This window comes from Triplophysa rosa, linkage group LG23 (assembly GCF_024868665.1).
Source record: "Triplophysa rosa linkage group LG23, Trosa_1v2, whole genome shotgun sequence".
Classification (NCBI taxonomy): Eukaryota; Metazoa; Chordata; class Actinopteri; order Cypriniformes; family Nemacheilidae; genus Triplophysa; species Triplophysa rosa.
Window position 1 is genome coordinate 2,535,212 of NC_079912.1, and position 18,441 is coordinate 2,553,652.

General features: G+C 39.9%; 4 protein-coding genes across 4 annotated transcripts; 2 read left to right on the forward strand and 2 right to left on the reverse strand.

Moving 5' to 3' along the window:
• Positions 1 to 600: 600 nt before the first annotated feature.
• LOC130547388 (uncharacterized protein C7orf50 homolog) lies at positions 601 to 7,932 on the reverse strand. Its single transcript, XM_057323318.1, has 6 exons — positions 7,821 to 7,932; positions 7,322 to 7,466; positions 6,607 to 6,732; positions 3,916 to 4,145; positions 2,833 to 2,914; positions 601 to 917 (listed from the first exon to the last, which is right to left on the reverse strand). Exons 2-6 carry the CDS (start codon positions 7,454 to 7,456, stop codon positions 732 to 734), a joined length of 759 nt encoding a protein of 252 aa, XP_057179301.1. The 5' UTR covers positions 7,457 to 7,466; positions 7,821 to 7,932; the 3' UTR covers positions 601 to 731.
• LOC130547387 (G-protein coupled estrogen receptor 1-like) lies at positions 4,158 to 6,597 on the forward strand. The gene is made up of 2 exons (XM_057323316.1): positions 4,158 to 4,968; positions 5,151 to 6,597. The coding sequence occupies exon 2, from the start codon at positions 5,179 to 5,181 to the stop codon at positions 6,385 to 6,387; it is 1,209 nt and encodes a 402-aa protein (XP_057179299.1). The 5' UTR covers positions 4,158 to 4,968; positions 5,151 to 5,178; the 3' UTR covers positions 6,388 to 6,597.
• Positions 7,933 to 11,931: 3,999 nt separating the features above from the next.
• Positions 11,932 to 16,276, reverse strand: h3f3d (H3 histone, family 3D). The gene is made up of 4 exons (XM_057322671.1): positions 16,151 to 16,276; positions 15,032 to 15,172; positions 12,575 to 12,728; positions 11,932 to 12,472 (listed from the first exon to the last, which is right to left on the reverse strand). Exons 2-4 carry the CDS (start codon positions 15,157 to 15,159, stop codon positions 12,344 to 12,346), a joined length of 411 nt encoding a protein of 136 aa, XP_057178654.1. The 5' UTR covers positions 15,160 to 15,172; positions 16,151 to 16,276; the 3' UTR covers positions 11,932 to 12,343.
• Positions 16,277 to 16,728: 452 nt separating this feature from the next.
• On the forward strand, positions 16,729 to 18,322 carry lg23h8orf33 (linkage group 23 C8orf33 homolog). The gene is made up of 5 exons (XM_057322670.1): positions 16,729 to 17,037; positions 17,213 to 17,415; positions 17,498 to 17,588; positions 17,687 to 17,833; positions 17,915 to 18,322. The coding sequence occupies exons 1-5, from the start codon at positions 17,013 to 17,015 to the stop codon at positions 18,124 to 18,126; spliced, it is 678 nt and encodes a 225-aa protein (XP_057178653.1). The 5' UTR covers positions 16,729 to 17,012; the 3' UTR covers positions 18,127 to 18,322.
• The last annotated feature ends 119 nt before the right edge of the window (positions 18,323 to 18,441 follow it).

Consider the following 18,441-nt stretch of genomic DNA (forward strand, 5'->3'; position numbering starts at 1 on the left):
GTAATTGCTATTGCCTAGATAAATCTTTTTTATATTTTTATATCGCTACCAACGTATGTGTGGGAATCACTAGATTGTATGAATTATGTCTTGCGAATACAGAACTTCATGATAAAGTTTAAAATTTCGCGCAAAACAATCCAGCTCATAACACATACAATCAGTTTAACTTTAATTTAACATGAGCAGTTAGCTTGAAACCGATAACTTTGACTAGTCTTTTGATAGACCTATTTGATAATAACTTGATGACGCTTCCTCATGTTTCGTCGTACGTTCTTCTGCTAAGCAGCGAGCGACCAAGATATTAGTGTAGCTTACACCAGCCCCCTCTGCTGGTGTAAATAATCACTACATGGTGCTCGTGCTCTGGTACTCCGCAGGATATGTTGGTCGGGTTTTTTTGTGTTTTCTGGTTGTTTTGGATGTGCAGTAAAACGGGGACATTTCCGGGGACGCACACCAAAAACGGGGACAGCACACCAAAAACGGGGACGTCAGGTCACCTTATCACACATAAACTTGTGTAAAATGTGTACCTTGAATGCATTGTGAGTTGATTAAGACATTGTTGAAATAAAACCAAAACATATAGACAGATTAAAACCATCAAAATCGTTTTATTCTACGTGATGTTGTACATATTTACAGATTATTGCAATATGACTGCTCACTTGAATATGTGGAAATGACAGATTTATAGAAACATGGGAGACGTTCATTTCAGCCTTTCACAGCTGCTGCATTACTAGTTTGGCTCTGTTTCTCCTGGATTCAGCATCTTCTCCGTCTCCCTCTCCCTCTCCCTGGCCTTCCCAGCGCACCAACGCTTCGGCCTTCTGCAGTGTCTTTTCTTTTGCAGATCCACGAAGACCCTCCAAATAGGCCAGCAACACTTCAAAATAACTATCAGGCACCTTTAAAGAGAGAGAGATTCAAGAAATGAACATTAAGGACCTGGGCTGCATTTCCCAAAAGCATCGTAAGCCTACGTTGATCGTAGCTCCATTGGTGACAATCAGGGGCGTAGCTACAAGGTGGCCACGGGTGGCCACGGCTACCCCTGAATGATGGATGGCCACCTATTTGGCCACCTCTGTTGTGCTAAGCAGTTTTAAGATTTGTGTTGGAGTTTACGGATACGGAGTGCTGCTCAGATCATTTAGCGTATGCACTGAAAGTAACATTACTCTCGCGTTAATATGATGTCATACGCTGACGCAATGACGCAAACAGTCTGAGCGCTATAGCTGAACAGCTGCTAACCGCTTCGTGACAGTGTACTGTCTGTGTCAGTAGCGTAGCCACGAGGGGCCGTACATGTACACGATTTACATGTACGGCCCCCTCAGATCTTTGATTTCTTAAAATAAAAAATAAGGAATTGTTGATTTGTTACTCTGGTTGATCGACCAATCAGTGCTCTTCGCGGTTTTCAAAGTTATTGGTTTAATTATGTCACGTGTTGTGCGTAGCATCTTTTGCGCCAAGAGTTTAATTTATATGCTGCGATGGCGGGTGCACACTAATCTGTTTTTATATATATTACGAAAAGATGAGCAAGAAGAAAATGAGTAGACTGCTAAAGATAACGATTACACTGCATATGATTTCTTGTAGTGTCGAAAGACTTTTCTCAACAGAAACTTTTCTCAATCTCGAACACTCCGCATGTAAGCCAATGGTTTGACTGGTAGCCGCCGAGCTACTGCGGTTCAATACTGATCCTTACGACCCCCCGCACTGCATACTTTGTATGCTTCTCTTACCGCTTCAGAGGTTTGCGAACTGGACATAAAAGACATTGAAGTGCACGAATCGTGACTACTACGCAAATCTCACGATTGCGATTAAATAACCCTTCAAATTTCCATAGTAAGTTTTGTCCCTGTGTGAAGACGCTGCAGGCAATCGTGTAGTGCAAATTCGTGTTCTGAACTGAAGTTAACTTCAGAAGTAACTTCAGCTGATTTCCTGTGTGCAGGGAGTAGAGAGCAGTTAACACTGTGTAGGGACCATGTCAATAGGAACACGGTTTATTCATGGAGCGCTCTTCTAACGAGCTGGTGATTTAAATCAGCGTAAACCAGGATTAAGAACCACTTGGCTATGTTTAAGTTAGCTAAAATGGTGAAATGTGCTGTATAATATAGGTGTATCAGTTTAGTAATAGAAAAATATAAATGGCTATATACATATACAAAATAGCCCCCTCATTTACAGACACGCCCCCTCAAAAACAAAATTCTGGCTACGCCACTGGTCTGTGTACCATGGAAGTTCATCGTGAGCAGAAGGATCAGGTCAGTAAAATCAGTTTTGTTTAACTGGATTTCATTAATTAATTACATTTTCGCGAAAGTTTAATTTGGGGTACTGCAATGTTTATTTTCTATAAAAAATGCTAACTTACTGCAAATGATAGCTAGCAAATTATTTTAAAATAATGTTAGCACATGAAAGCATTGCAAATAAATTGTTTACTTTACGTTATTTGTGTATGTTTTTGACCAGCAAACTATGTGTAATGAAGAATTGGTGTAAATTACACTAGAAGTTAAAGAATTTCTGTCTGTAAGGATTTTTTGGTCACCCTAATAAAATCACTGGGTCTTACCTGGCCACCTCTAAAAAAAAAAAGTTCTGGCTACGCTCCTGGTGACAATAGTTCTCAAATCAACTAAAGGTTACAATGCTTTTGGGAAACGCAGCCCTGAACTATTCTATTTATAACAATTCAAAACACAAAAGTGATAAGCATCAGTTCCATGTTGTATGACTGTAGGATGTGTGTAGAGTATGTTTGCTGAATGACATGCTGATGTTCTCTACCTTCACTCTGTCAAACATGTTCTGAAGAAGCCATGTTTGCCTGGTTTTCTGAAACTTCCATTCATCTATTCTCTCAGACCAGCTATAGAGAGACACAGAGAGAAGACATCAGTTAACACAATGACTTATAATTAGGGCTGGGAATCGATTCCAAGGCGTTGAGAATCGATTCCTCGATTCCAAGGCGTTGAGAATCGATTCCTCGATTCCAAGGCGTTGAGAATCGATTCCTCGATTCCAAGGCGTTGAGAATCGATTCCATTAAAGGAATCGACTCCTCTTTAAGAGCCTTTATAAGCGCAAGCCCCGCTGCCCCTTAGCTGATGTCATTGGTCAACTAAATCACATTCGTTTCTTGTCAAAAACACTGCAGACTTCATAAAAAACTGATGGATGAGGTCTAGAGCTGTAGAATGACATTAGCGTTTGCTTTTATGGATGCAGAATACTTAATTACATGTATCCCACACATTTAACAAATCCTATAAATACGTTTGTCTTTTCACACGGACTGTAAACGGACAGTCTTCTCTTACTCTCGATGAGCTCAGTATGTGCGTGAAGAGAATTACTGTACATGTATATAAAGCACAGTCTCACAACATATTTACTTGGACGTCTGTTTAAAGCTGTTAAACCTGGACAGAACATTTTCAACATGTCTGCACTATGCATTTAACAGTATGCTTTATTTTTAAAAACAGCTAGTAAATTACATTATTAATGATACATTGGAATTGGAATAAGTTTTTTTTATAGAAACAATAAACAATTAATAAATGTAAAAAGTGATAGCTCAGAAAATTGTGCAGGAATCGAAAACCGCAGCTAGGAATCGATTCCCAAACCAGGAATTGGAATCGACTCCAAAAAATTCAGAATCGAACAGCCCTACTTATAATGACTGGTAAAATGAGAAAACATTTACTATGTAGGGTTTAAAAGTAAAAAATTGTAGGGATTTTTTTCCATTTAAACACGGAAATAACATTTTGGAGCAAAGATAAAAATGTAACATTTGCACAATTGTGACAGTGGTCATCGTAAACCTTTTAACATAAAAGAGGACAATTTGCTAGTTACCATGACAGGTATTCCAGCGCCAGCTTCTCAGCTACATTTGTCGTATACTCCTCCTGCTTAGTGCTTTTGCCTTCGTCTTTCATTTTCTTATTTTCTTCTTTTTTACGAATCTTCTTCAACTTCCTCTCCAGCACTCGTTTTTCTTCTGGACTGAGATCTTCCTCTCCATCCTCATCCTCCTGACCATCTGATTCCTGTGGCAGTGGGGTTTTCTCCAGATCTCCAGAACTCTATGAAAGAAATGTTTAATTAATATTTCTACTACAATGAAGTCAATTGTATAATTCAAGGATTGAAACAAATGGTGCAAGTGTAACACATAAAATGTGTTTGTATATGTAATAATCACAATCAAAGCTGTATGAAAATAGAGAAGACAAAAGCATCAGGGCGCTTGTGTTGATCATATACATGCAAATACAGTTCCAGGAAAACTAGAAAGTTCTGAGCCTTTATGCTGCCATGTGCATATTCATTACACCAAACCAACTACATTTAGAAGTTACAAAGTGTAAAACCAAATAAAAACAAACTAATTCTAATTTCACTGGGCTTGTAAATCTGCTTATTCACTCTTTCCAATCACAGGTGGCTTTGAAAAACTTTGAGATGCGGTTCCCTAGAGCTGTAAAAAAATACATCTCTTTCCACCGGCTCATCATACAGACACGCACGCACGCACACATCTTTCTTCACTATGCAACTCTAGATCTTCTCTCTTCTGATTTTCCAGCCAGCTGGGGAGGTAATGGAGCATTTATCCATCAACGTTGTTTGGGGTAAACAGAAGTGGCCATTGTCCGTGTCTGTCTGCCACAACCTGCTGCTCTTGTATTTCTGCATTTGTACATGAGACATCGTGACTTCAGCAGGAGAAACTTCTACTCCTTTAATATAGCCAAACCGACAAGAACAGAGAGAATGGACAGAGAATCCAATAAAACCAATGCAAGACATTCGCATTTATTTCATTGTGACCTTAAAGGACATATTTTGTGCAAGTGAGGTCAAAGCACGAGGACAAGCTACATACATGGATGAAAGCAGATTATGGTAAGATCTTTCAGACCATATTTCACTTTCTAAATTTAGCTAAATAGCTCAATATAATTTTTAACAACTAACACATAACCAGATATTTCAACAGTTCTTTTTAATTGCACGGAAATGGTTTGCTTACAGACTAACAGAGTTTACATCAACATACAATTTATTCATGCGTCTTTGTGTTTTAGAGAAAGCCATGCAAAGAAAAAGCTTCAAATGTTTTCTCGCAATGTGAAGAAGGAACAAAGAAAGTGTGAGAGAAAGATGACGGAAAATCTTTTGACTTTCCACCCCACCGTTTTCCAATCAAATCGCTCCGGTCTGCATCTGTCCATAATTGATGTCAACGAAACAAACTCGGTCTCTCCAGACACCTACATCATCAGTCTCATCCTGTCCTGCATCTACACCATCCTCCTCTTCCCGCTCGGCCTTATGGGTAATGTCCTGATCCTACTGGTGAACTTTGACCCTCGACAGCGGATGAGCACACCTGACCTGTACTTCACCAACTTAGCCCTGGCCGACCTAGTGCTGGTTTTGGACTCGCTGATTGAAGTGTTCAACCTGAGCGAGCATTACTACGACGACGACGTGCTGTGCTCCTGCATGGCGTTGTTCTTGCAGGTAAACATGTACAGCAGCGTGTTCTCACTCACCTGGATGAGTCTGGACCGATGCCTGGCGCTGACCGGACTGAGGACGCGAGCGCTACCTGAAAACGTTTCCGTCACGCACCGCATCCGACTCGCCCAGAGGACTTGCGGGACCATATGGGCAGCTGCCACCCTGTGCACCCTAATCCCATTTGCAACGGCACACATACATCACGGCTGGGGGCGTGGCTTTTGTTTTGCAGGCGTGGCTGAGGTGCAATGGCTGGAGGTGACGCTGGGCTTCACACTGCCGTTCTGCGTGATGGGTGGGTGCTATGCCCTTATCGCACGCATGCTTTTGCACTCCGAACGCCCGCAACGAACCAAAGCCCTGCGCATGATCGTGGCAGCGGTGACTGTATTTTTTGTGTGCTGGCTGCCAGAAAACGTTTTCATCAGCGTGCATCTGCTCAGTGGAGACAGTGCCTCGCGGCGACGTGGGAACCACACACTGTGGCAGCGCTACCCTTTAACCGGGCACGTGGTGACCCTAGCGGCCTGTGCCAACAGCTGTCTGAACCCACTCGTGTACAGCCTGCTAGGAAACACCTTCCGGCGCAAACTGAAAGTGTTTGTCGCGCACCACGTGTGCTGCCAGCATACTTGCATGCAGACTGCAAACACGACCCCTCCCTGCCCTTGTGTCACATGCGCAAACGTGCACCATTCTTGCTCTCATGAGAATAAAGACTTGGAGGAGGAGCGTGACCTCAGGAGCGGAGAGGAGGGTGCAGAGGGCCAGGAGTGCGTGTGTGATAGAGTGGGTTAAACATTGTCGCGATGTGCATGTAGAGACGAAATTACACTGAAATGAATAAATAAAACCCTCATGAAATGTGCCTGTTGAAGGTCTTGAAACTAAATTTAGATGATGGCACAGCTGTAAACCAAACAGCTGATAAAGTGCACATCATTATTTTGTTGTCTATTTTATTATAAAGTGGTAAAATAATTGGGAAAGAAATTACTTTTGATTAATCTTACTAACCTCTGCTTTTCTTTTTCTCTTCATCTTAGTTTTCTCTGTGCTCTCTTCACCTGTTTGTTTCTTTGGTCTGCGTTTGGCATTCTGTAGCTTTAGCAGGTCCTCCTCTGGAACAATTACTTCACACACCTGCCAATTAAAATGGAAATCAAAAATATGTAAACTATTTACTTAAATTCAAAGAATATCATGAAGAATGTTAGCAGAGCATTCTTCCTCTATCTGCTCATCCTCTGTGATCTAAAGAAACGCATATCTGAAAGTTACTTCGGTCATATTTTAAAGTTTTAAGATACAATGATATTTGTTATAGATATCCATCTTATGTTGTTATTCTATATCAGAAATAAAATATTTTTCAATGTAAATTGTTTACATGTTGCTTTTCAGACATACAAGTTAGGGCCATAAATATTTGGACAGAGGCACATTTTTTGTTATTTTAGCTGTGTATCAATATGTTTTCCAGTTACAGTTTTATAATGGATATTGTCTTAAAGTGCACACTCTCAGCTTTATTTAGAGTGTATTCACATCCAGATTAGCTGAAGGATTTAGGAATTACAGCTCTTTAATATGAAGCTCCCCCTTTTTCAAGGGACCAAAAGTAATTGGACAGTTGAATAAAAAGCTGTTTTATTCACAGGTATGGGCTTTTCCTTAAATTTTTACAATTCTAATTCATTTCACCATGACATTTCAGAACACTATCACATACCTCATTATCAGTCGTCTTCTTTTTAGTTTTGACTTTCTTCTCTGTTCTCTCATTTTGTTCATCATCAACACTGGGTTTGAGTTTCTTTTTCATGGTTGAATTAGACTGGACACCTCGAGCTTGATTCTTAGTCATGGCAACAACTCTTAAGTGGAAATGAAGAGCACACATAGTGGTTTACGGCTTATATGAATCGTCACATGAATTAAATACAATATAAAGATGATACTAAGACTAAGATACTGTTGACAGAAGTCTCAAACTACAACGAAATATATAGAACACTTTAGTTAAACTAACTAAGAAATAAGAAACAAATTTAATAAAGGTTAGTCAAATAAAAATGTGGGAATGAAATAGTCACCATTACAGAAAAAGAGATGACTCGACCGCACCCACATACTAAACGAAATACTACCAGCTGACACCAAATCCTAATTCAAACTAATTTCCATAGCAAAAGAATAAAGTAATTTACAAAGAAAATCGCAAGATTTACCAATAATTATTGAATCTCACGTCACGTGTCGACGGATAGCGCCATGAAACTGAACGACACCGACCACGCTTGATGACGACGCTACTGCTCTGCAAAAATATTTGATTGGTTGACTCCTGGACTTCCGGGACAGATGTAACCTTATTGAGAAAAGTAAATCATCAGTTAATTAAAACTGCCTTCTTTTTTAATTACTGTACATACAATAGTAAATAAGTGAGTTATAACACTGCAAACTGTTTTTAATAAAATGTTTTTAACAATGAACTATATTGCTTCCGGTTGAATGTATTTTCGAGCAGATTTCGCAGTTGCACAAGTTACATGACCGGGTAGATTCACGCCTGATGTTCAGAAACCTCGAGATGTCAACAACAGGACGAATTTGCTCTCGTTTATCACACTTTTCTTTATATCATCATATTTGTACCAAAAGAGGAGGACTGACCTTAAGGCAAGTTAAGGTTTTGTCATTGCATAGATTATGAAATTCACCAAAAGTGTTTAAACAGAATGTATTAGACGTAGATAAAGAGAAACCTTAAATGAAATGATGATAATTCAGATGAATATATTTGTTGTCCATTATCATGTTAATATGTTTCTTTAAATCTCTTTCGATTGTGTATACAGGTGCTGGTCATATAATTAGAATATCATCAAAAAGTTGATTTATTTCACTAATTCCATTCAATAAGTGAAACTTGTATATTATATTCATTCATTACACACAGACTGATATATTTCAAATGTTTATTTCTTTTAATTTGATGATTATAACTGACAACTAATGAAAATCCCAAATTCAGTATCTCAGAAAATTAGAATATTACTTAAGACCAATACAAAGAAAGGATTTTTAGAAATCTTGGCCAACTGAAAAGTATGAACATGAAAAGTATGAGCATGTACAGCACTCAATACTTAGTTGGGGCTCCTTTTGCCTGAATTACTGCAGCAATGCGGCGTGGCATGGAGTCGATCAGTCTGTGGCACTGCTCAGGTGTTATGAGAGGCCAGGTTGCTCTGATAGTGGCCTTCAGCTCTTCTGCATTGTTGGGTCTGGCATATCGCATCTTCCTCTTCACAATACCCCATAGATTTTCTATGGGGTTAAGGTCAGGCGAGTTTGCTGGCCAATTAAGAACAGGGATACCATGGTCCTTAAACCAGGTACTGGTAGCTTTGGCACTGTGTGCAGGTGCCAAGTCCTGTTGGAAAATGAAATCTGCATCTCCATAAAGTTGGTCAGCAGCAGGAAGCATCAGAAGCGTCTCGCCTGGGCTAAAGACAAAAAGGACTGGACTGCTGCTGAGTGGTCCAAAGTTATGTTCTCTGATGAAAGTAAATTTTGCATTTCCTTTGGAAATCAGGGTCCCAGAGTCTGGAGGAAGAGAGGAGAGGCACAGAATCCACGTTGCTTGAGGTCCAGTGTAAAGTTTCCACAGTCAGTGATGGTTTGGGGTGCCATGTCATCTGCTGGTGTTGGTCCACTGTGTTTTCTGAGGTCCAAGGTCAACGCAGCCGTATACCAGGAAGTTTTAGAGCACTTCATGCTTCCTGCTGCTGACCAACTTTATGGAGATGCAGATTTCATTTTCCAACAGGACTTGGCACCTGCACACAGTGCCAAAGCTACCAGTACCTGGTTTAAGGACCATGGTATCCCTGTTCTTAATTGGCCAGCAAACTCGCCTGACCTTAACCCCATAGAAAATCTATGGGGTATTGTGAAGAGGAAGATGCGATATGCCAGACCCAACAATGCAGAAGAGCTGAAGGCCACTATCAGAGCAACCTGGGCTCTCATAACACCTGAGCAGTGCCACAGACTGATCGACTCCATGCCACGCCGCATTGCTGCAGTAATTCAGGCAAAAGGAGCCCCAACTAAGTATTGAGTGCTGTACATGCTCATACTTTTCATGTTCATACTTTTCAGTTGGCCAAGATTTCTAAAAATCCTTTCTTTGTATTGGTCTTAAGTAATATTCTAATTTTCTGAGATACTGAATTTGGGATTTTCATTAGTTGTCAGTTATAATCATCAAATTAAAAGAAATAAACATTTGAAATATATCAGTCTGTGTGTAATGAATGAACATAATATACAAGTTTCACTTTTTGAATGGAATTAGTGAAATAAATCAACTTTTTGATGATATTCTAATTATATGACCAGCACCTGTATATATAGCCTTATGAATTGACAGCTGACCTTGGCTGGTCAGATCTGTATATACATTTTTTTTAATACAATACTTAATGCATATTAAACATTTACTATAAGATTTTTGTTTATAATAATGCTTATATAATGTTACCCTTCAAAGTCTATACTAAGCACTAGATTTATTCCTAAAAGTAACTAATTCTTGTCAATAGACTATTTAGGTTTATATTAGGTCAAGATTTTTTTCTGTTTCCTAACAAAACCATGTTAAATTTTAAATTCAATTGTCCCAATAGATTGAGAGAGCTTGAAGGGTAAGTACACAATTACAGCCCTTAAAAGTAATAATTCATCAACTTTTATAATTTTTACTTTTATAGAGCATGTACCACCAGAATGTTGTCCATGACATCACAGCTACACGCCAAGTCCAGAAAACCTCCTGATAATAATGAAGAAACATCAAAACCCATCAAGTTCTCCAGCAGCAAAGCCAGCCACCGAACATGGAAGGTGGACCACTCGTTAGGCAGCACTTATAAGCGGCCGTGGTGGAAAGTCATACCCATCAGTATCTTAGGAGTGGGCTTCCTTCTCTGGTGTGTCTTCAGAAAAGAGACCGAGATAGATGAGTCTCTGGAGAAACACCTGTATGAACATTTACCAGACTTGTTGTCAGATGAAGAAGAGAAAGCTGTTAAAAACAAGCCATGACAGTGGCTTAAATGGGACATTTTCTCTTTGTAATGTTTATTTATTGTTCACTGATGCCTTCAGTTTGTTTCTGTAAACTGCAACATAGGCAGAGTTAAACATGTAATAAAGGGGTAATATGGCGCGAATACGTGTTTTTCTGTGTCTTTGGTGTGTTATAAGTTGCCCATGCATGTATTAGACATGTAAAATTGCAAAAATTAAAGTGTCAGAAGAAAAGATGCATTCTATCTAAAAGCGAATGCTCACCCAGACCTGCCTGAAATGCCTCGTGTAACCACAACCCCACAAATCTACATCAGTTCGTGGTATGATTTGACTAAGACCACCCAAATGTATACACAAGGTGGGCGTACATGTCAGTACAATTGCTTTGGAACCTGATGTTCCAAATATGGTAAGAGGCGTTACATTTTTGTCACGCTTGCAGTATTCGACCAATCACTGCGCACTGGCCAATCATAGCACACCTCGCTTTTCAGACCAATGAGCTTTGTAAAAAATCGGCACATTTCAGAGAGGCGGGGCAAAGGAGATACAAACATGCACGGTATGTGGAAAATACAGCGCTATTTTAACCTTAAATCGTGTATACACATTGCATTACATCTAAAACAAACGATAATATTCGTTTTAACCGTGTCATATGATCCCTTTAACCGTCCAGACTCTCAAGGGACAGCAATTAAACTTTGTCATGTATTTAAAAAAAAACATTTTTTATTCCCAAATAGGTGATTACCCGACCTCTAAATTATCCAGTGTTATGTCATTAGGGCAGTCACGGTATCAGATTTTCAACTATGTGGTTTTCATAGCCAAAAGAATACAAGATAAAAAAATTGATATTGTAATATTATGCTATCAGCCAAACTCCTCCAAGCGTGTTTTTTTTCTTATTTGGTCAGCGAATCGCTCACAATACAATTGTAGGGAGGCATAGAGTTATAACCATTGTGCTTAAAGCAACTTTTTTATGGGTGTTGAAAAGTTTCTATTACAATACGTGTAGACTTCGATTTTTTTTAATGTCACAGTTGACAATACTGATATATTGTGAAGTGATCCTGGACATATTTTTGGATTAACTATCCCTTTATCATGTAGTTTTGCACAAACCTGAGTCCATGTTATCTCAGGTTCCATGTTTGTCTGTTGCAAGACCAAAGCAATTGTTAAAACCACAATCACATTTTCAATTCTACAGATTCAAAATAACAAAAGTTGAGGTAGTGGAAAGTTTATTTACAACCAAATGGCCACAATAGAAGAGAAACCCAATATAATAACGATAGAAATAAAAATGGACACGTTCTAATTCATCATGAAGCATGCAGACTAGGCAGAGGTATATGAAAGTCTAAAATACAAACTTTAAAACCCTGAGGAGCTCCCGGAATGTTCTGACGCTGCACCCAAGCCCCCCCCTCCCCCCACCGACTAGTGAACTTTAACCACAAGATACCCCTCCCCTACCGCAACTACCAAAAAGAAAATACAAAAAAATAAACTTAAACTACACAGGCATTTATAGTCAAGAGTGTAAGAACCCCCAATGGCCCTCCCTCCCTACCCACCCCACACAACAAACCCCTCCCCCATATAATCCTCCACACAAAAAAGTTGAGTAAAGAGTTTAAGCACGCTCTCCGCGGATTCGACGGGCCAGCTGGATGTCTTTGGGCATGATGGTGACACGTTTGGCGTGGATGGCGCACAAGTTGGTGTCCTCGAACAAACCCACGAGGTATGCTTCACTTGCCTCCTGCATTAACAGAGAATGTTATCAGTGGCTTAGTGGCAGTTGTTTTCAGGTACTAGGCTGAGCTCAAGTAAAACCTTGTTTATCCAGAACCAGAATACACACCTGCAAAGCTCCAATTGCAGCGCTCTGGAAACGCAGGTCAGTCTTGAAGTCCTGAGCAATCTCACGAACCAGACGCTGGAATGGAAGCTTGCGGATCAGCAACTCAGTGGACTTCTGGTACCGACGGATCTCACGAAGAGCCACAGTACCAGGGCTGGAAGGAAAAAAACAGGTATTCAGATTTGTGTTTTAAATTGTATAATGCATGAAATACATTTTTTGCTTTGAAAGCATTCAGTGTTACTTGGTAAATACATAGTTTATGTCTAGCTCAGTGGTTCTCAAACTACAAAACTTCCCAAGTTCCACCTACTCGCCACCAATGAAAATGTATGCATGGCACAAAATCAAAAGTGTATAATATTGTACACTTAATTTCATAATTTATATTTTGCATAACTGTGCCGTTATTGTTCTGTAACTGTTTAATACTGATGTAATTACTAGCAGCGTTTTCATAAGATTTGAGTAGCCTGTTCTTGCTCTGCTGATCAATGATAAACGCATAAAACCATTACAATTTTACATATGAGAAATTCCACATTACACTTTAAATGCAAAAACTAAGTGTAGCGGTAAGCGTACCAGTTTGATAACCACTGGTCTGGTCAATAAATATACAGTTAGAAGGGAAATATACAGCACATGTTCCTTAAAACATCTCTTAGGCCAGTGTTTCTCAACCGGGGTACACGGACCCCTAGTGGTCCATGGCGTAATTGCAGGGGGTCCGTAGAATCCTTTAAAAATGTTTTGAGTTATTATCTTGCATTCAGGGTTTGAAATGAACACCCACCAAACGCAGATAAAAATTAACAGATTCGGCTATTGCAGTCAAATTAATTGCCAAATTGACTGGTTACTTGTGTTCATAAATTGTGTTCATTCACTTTGCAGGTAAGGTTCACGTAAACCAAAATCACATTTAATATGGCCTGTTGCGCATTTCTGACTCAAACATACCAGTCATGTGGCGTCATTTAGAGCAGTCGGAGGAAGACATCACAGCACCGCGAGAGAGAGTCGACTGCTCGGTTTGCTTTTGAATTGCTCTTGCAGTACTTTGATGTCATATGCCAGGTTGTTCTGCGCACCGCCGCATAAAGTCGAACAAGCCTATTTTCATTGAAGCACTATGCATTACCATATTCATGCGCTTAAGCTCTTAGCAATAAACAGTAATGGCATCAGTTTCACCTCATCAGTTCAACACACGGATCGATCAGAACTCAGAAGTGTAACAGAGGCATTCTAGTGTGTGAAAGTGTGCATGTGCAAACAGCAATCTTTGTTAGATCACTCAACCGATTGGCCTCTAACCCCCGTTTCACACCGCACGCGTAAGCAGTGCATAGTCGGAACAGGAGCGGTGCGTAGGGAAAATAGACTCGGCACCGAAATGATCGCAGCACTGCTGTTTACGCGCTGCTTCTCCTCCGCAAGCACACGTGAGGTATGAATGCTCGCACCTGTTAACATGTGCGCTGAAAAAAATAGGCACTGCTTACGCGTGCGGTGTGAAACGAGAGTTATTCGGAGCGGTTTCACTTCAGATCGGTTGTAAGGAATGCATAGGCATAATTTGCGGGTGGGACATGTCCCCACCCCTTTTTGGAAGAAATTAAGAAATGCTTGCAGAAGATGTGTATTGTTTAGGGGCCATTAATATCTAAAAGTCGTGGAAACCGCAGGATGCGCCGCTTTCTCACCATCTCCCGTTGCTCACATTCAAGTTATTTTTACGGAAGAGAGAACCGCGACTCCAGAAACGCAGTCAGAATGAAATGTGTGCATAAAATGCGTGCATCATCCACGTTCGCAGAGCTTGCTTGTGCAGCCAGTGTCCAAGCACAAAAATGAGTAAACCAACAAACAAGTGACATTTTTAGTCACAGGATTAAACGTTTTTTAAGTCTAATGCACCACAACAGCCAAGTGACCTTACACAAATGACAGGTTGGGAACCACATACTGTGAGAGCTGGAGTCCAAAAGCAGAGTATGCAATGGACAGACCGCCCCCACTATATATGATAAATATTATATATAGTATTAATGGTTTTGGTCCCCACCACTTTTCAAAACAAGGTTACGCCACTGAAGGAATGCGTCAGGTCAGGTGCACGTCAGGGGAAGTTGGGCAACTAACAGGTATCGCACACCAGAGTTCAAAGTCCACTCTTTAGTGGAAATCTGCTGTTGTGCATGGGGAAAGAAAATGGGATGGGGTGTGAGCGCAGGGGTTGAGGGTCCATGAGGATGGTTTGAGATATGAAGGGGTCCAGTACTCCAAAAAGGTTGAGAACCACTGTCTTGGGCAATACCACAACAGTGACGTATCAGGTGGTAAGCCACAATTTAACAACACTTCGTGTTTTGAACCAATATATGAAAACTAACAATACCATGACACTTAACCAACGTAAGTACAATACTACCAAATGAATAGCTTTCTCACCGGTATCTGTGGGGCTTCTTGACTCCACCTGTGGAGGGCGCACTCTTCCTGGCCGCCTTGGTGGCCAGCTGCTTCCTGGGGGCTTTGCCACCAGTGGACTTACGAGCGGTCTGTTTAGTACGTGCCATGACACTAATGAAACTATGAAAGAAAACACACATCAGTGAGTACAACAGTCGCGGGAAATTCCACATGGTGTGACGTCACCCAAAACATAACCTCGGTTCACCCTTCAACAGCCATAAACTCACATTCGCATTTAATATTTTGGAAAAAGGCACCATGACCACCCCAACAACTGGGGGCGCCATTCTAACGGATCGTTATGTCGAACTTAAATATAAATAAGCCATTAATCGTATAATATGAGGCGATATTGTATTATATAACATATGTTGCGAACAACATCTTGGTACACGTTAAAGAGGAAAACTCTAGACTATTGATGTGCCATAGTAACAACAACAACTCGCAGTGGGACACTAGGTCACACACACTCATTTAAGCTTTACTCGGCGCACCACGCACACACGCGCACACACACACTGCCTAAAGCCAAAACTATACAATAATAAGAGTTTTTTCATTCAGCAACTAGTCTCAAATAGAAGACCTGCGCCTTAAACAGTTTGATCAAACGTGCGACACAATCGCAATTAAAACATTTTAAAAGCCTGATTGATGGAGTGGTGCAGACCACCATCTCATGATGAGACACAGACACGTTTCTGCCTTTATGTGTAACATGGCGCCCAAGAACACCAATTACAGCAGTTTCTTTGTCTACATCGACGGCTCGATAACTCGGTCCGAGAGCTCAGATGACTAACGATGTACATGTTTAGTTTATGTACGCAACACGTAAACATACAGTTAAAACACGTTGAATCATCATTTGAGATAAAAACAAAAGTGACCGTGTAGGTCGCGCTAGTTAGCTTTAGCATGAAGCTACCGCGACAAAAACGGATCTAAATTCGGCGTTTCCCTTTAAAAACGAAGAAAACGGACTAAAATCGTGAAACAAACGTTATTACAACCAGTTATTTAGCGTTACACAGGAAACATAGACAGTGATATGTATTATTTGGTTTAATAAAAATCAGTAACGTTACTTACGATTTTCTGTCTCGGGTAATTCGTCAATTCCAAAACAAGGAACGTCGGTCACGCGCAAAGGAGCTGCCCCATCTTTATACAGTTGGTGACGTCTGTGCGCAGTGAAAGCCACGCCCTCCTAGTCTCTATTGGCTGAAGGAGCAAAGGCAGATTTACCAAGCGCGTGTTTGAAGTAATGGTAAAACATATTTTCAGTTTTTTGTTTGTGCAAACGAATAAGATCTGAAAGTCCATGTTTGTTATAGGAATGTTTAATAAAGGTTATTAAATGCTATGTGTTACACACAATCAGGATTTTTTCCTTCAGTTTTTCTAGCTCTGAAACAGACTGTTACATAACGACGTAAAACAGCAGTCTACCTAATATTTGTTTTTAATCATTTTTATTCTTTGCTAGTCTACTTGTTGACGTTTGTGTAAATGATAAATTGATCAGAGTTGCTATCTGATTAATAAAGTCAATATTACTATAACGTTTGATCGATGTAATATTTTCATAGCTTTTGTTTTGTGTGCAAGAGTAAATTGTACCGTATTCTGCTGCATGCGGAACCCTTTAGATTGTATCGTTTGTTCTTTGCAGCCGCGGAACCCTTTGACAGACGCACAACTGCACACGCATATTGGTGGATATTTACTCATGGAAATTTATACATTTGTGTATTTAATTATTTGATAAACATGACCCGTTTTATTTCTATGGACCATTGCTAATCACAGTCCAGTCCCCACAAATCAGCCTATAAACGTTTGTTGGGTTTGTGTTTTCTGTACACTTGAGAGGTAAACGTTTGTGTTTTATCCTGAAAGTTTTGTGATAGCGTGCTAGTTTATTTGGATACCAGACTATTAAACTTCAGCTATGACAGAGAAATCAAATGAAACGGGTAAGCGTTCTCACAATAGTTCATAAACCATTTCAGATGAACAAATTTTGTAGTGAGTAAAAGTGATTTATCAATTTCATCAAACCTGCAGGTGAATCGAAATTACTCTTTAGAATTAGTTTCATAAGAATAGAGAAAAATTCAAATTATGCTCTCAATCTCTAAACCTGTATAGGAACACATGGAATGCTCCAAAAGGACAAGAACCCTGTTGTACAGAGTGCAGAGATAGGAAATCCCGCCACACAAAGCTCTGAAGCTCCTGCCAATGCTAAAAAAATCAAGAAGAAAAAGAAAGCGGGTGAAGGAAAGGACAATCAACCAAAAGAGATGAAAAGCACTACTGAGGAAACCTCTAAACAAGAAAGCACTGAATTAGTAAGCAGGAATGATAATTAAATATTAAATCATACATTGTTAGGACCAGTAATCATTTTTTTAACATAAATATGTGATTTAGACACCTGATGAGCAGCTGAGCCGAGAGTTGGACTGGTGTATCGAACAGCTGGAGCTAGGGGTAAGAACACAGAAAACATCCAGCAAACAAAGTAAGTACAAATATACAAACATCATGCAATATATGAAAAAATTACATTTGACACGTTAACCAAAAGAGGGATTTTTCTTTACATATGTTTGTGTTTAGGGGAGGAAGCAAGTCGTGCTTTAAAGACGTTACATAGCTCCAAAGCCCCCCTTGTGAAGAAGAGACAGGTGATGAGAGCAATCTCAGGAGACTACAGGAAGAAGATGGAAGAGGAAAGAGCCAGACAGTTTAAACTAATACAGTCAAGTAAGACAAATATTTCACAAAGTTAATTTCAGAGGATAGACTTTTAGTAAGATATAAAAATGCATTTTTCTGTCTCCATAGCGATGAGCTCTGCCCAGGTCAGTGCTGTCTCTGAAGTCAAATCGGTGTTCCACCGGCGAGCTGAGAGGAACACAGAATCAACAGACAAAACTGACAGAGGTCCCCAGGAGACATATGAACACACAGCTATGGCTGAAAAAAGCCAAGGAGAAGCAAAACCATTTGTTTTCACTAAAACAAAAGAGGAGTTCTGCTTCAACTTTAACTTGTGACGGGACTCTGTGAAATTACCTGTGCCTTTCTGAAGTATACACTTTATAAAGTATTATATAAATGCACTATGTAGTACCTAATCTCGAGGTTTTAAGTGCATTTCATTAAGCAAACAATACTGTCATTCAAAAGTTCAAAATGTTGTATACTCCAATCAGGCAAAAGACCCATGAAATGTCAATAAAGTAAAAATCACAAACCTTTTTTTAAAACGGGTACTTATTTTGTATTCAATTTTATTGTTGTCAAGTTTTAACAATACCATAAGTGAACGCGTGTTCACGGTGTAGTGTAGTTGCTATGGCAACGCTTGC

What these genes read in the sequence shown, in the direction of transcription:
- LOC130547387 (XM_057323316.1), top strand. Translation starts at nt 5,179, where the DNA reads ATGTTTTCTCGCAATGTGAAGAAGGAACAAAGAAAGTGTGAGAGAAAG.
- LOC130547388 (XM_057323318.1), bottom strand. Translation starts at nt 7,456, where the DNA reads ATGACTAAGAATCAAGCTCGAGGTGTCCAGTCTAATTCAACCATGAAA. An exon ending in AGAGAAAAAGAAAAGCAGAG is followed by an intron (nt 4,146 to 6,606) that starts GTTAGTAAGATT and finishes TTTCTTTCATAG; the next exon opens with AGTTCTGGAGATCTGGAGAA. An exon ending in GCGCTGGAATACCTGTCATG is followed by an intron (nt 2,915 to 3,915) that starts GTAACTAGCAAA and finishes GTCTCTCTATAG; the next exon opens with CTGGTCTGAGAGAATAGATG.
- h3f3d (XM_057322671.1), bottom strand. Translation starts at nt 15,159, where the DNA reads ATGGCACGTACTAAACAGACCGCTCGTAAGTCCACTGGTGGCAAAGCC. An exon ending in AAGAAGCCCCACAGATACCG is followed by an intron (nt 12,729 to 15,031) that starts GTGAGAAAGCTA and finishes TTTTCCTTCCAG; the next exon opens with CCCTGGTACTGTGGCTCTTC. An exon ending in CTGCAATTGGAGCTTTGCAG is followed by an intron (nt 12,473 to 12,574) that starts GTGTGTATTCTG and finishes CTGTTAATGCAG; the next exon opens with GAGGCAAGTGAAGCATACCT.
- lg23h8orf33 (XM_057322670.1), top strand. Translation starts at nt 17,013, where the DNA reads ATGACAGAGAAATCAAATGAAACGG. An exon ending in GAAAACATCCAGCAAACAAA is followed by an intron (nt 17,589 to 17,686) that starts GTAAGTACAAAT and finishes GTTTGTGTTTAG; the next exon opens with GGGAGGAAGCAAGTCGTGCT. An exon ending in GTTTAAACTAATACAGTCAA is followed by an intron (nt 17,834 to 17,914) that starts GTAAGACAAATA and finishes CTGTCTCCATAG; the next exon opens with CGATGAGCTCTGCCCAGGTC.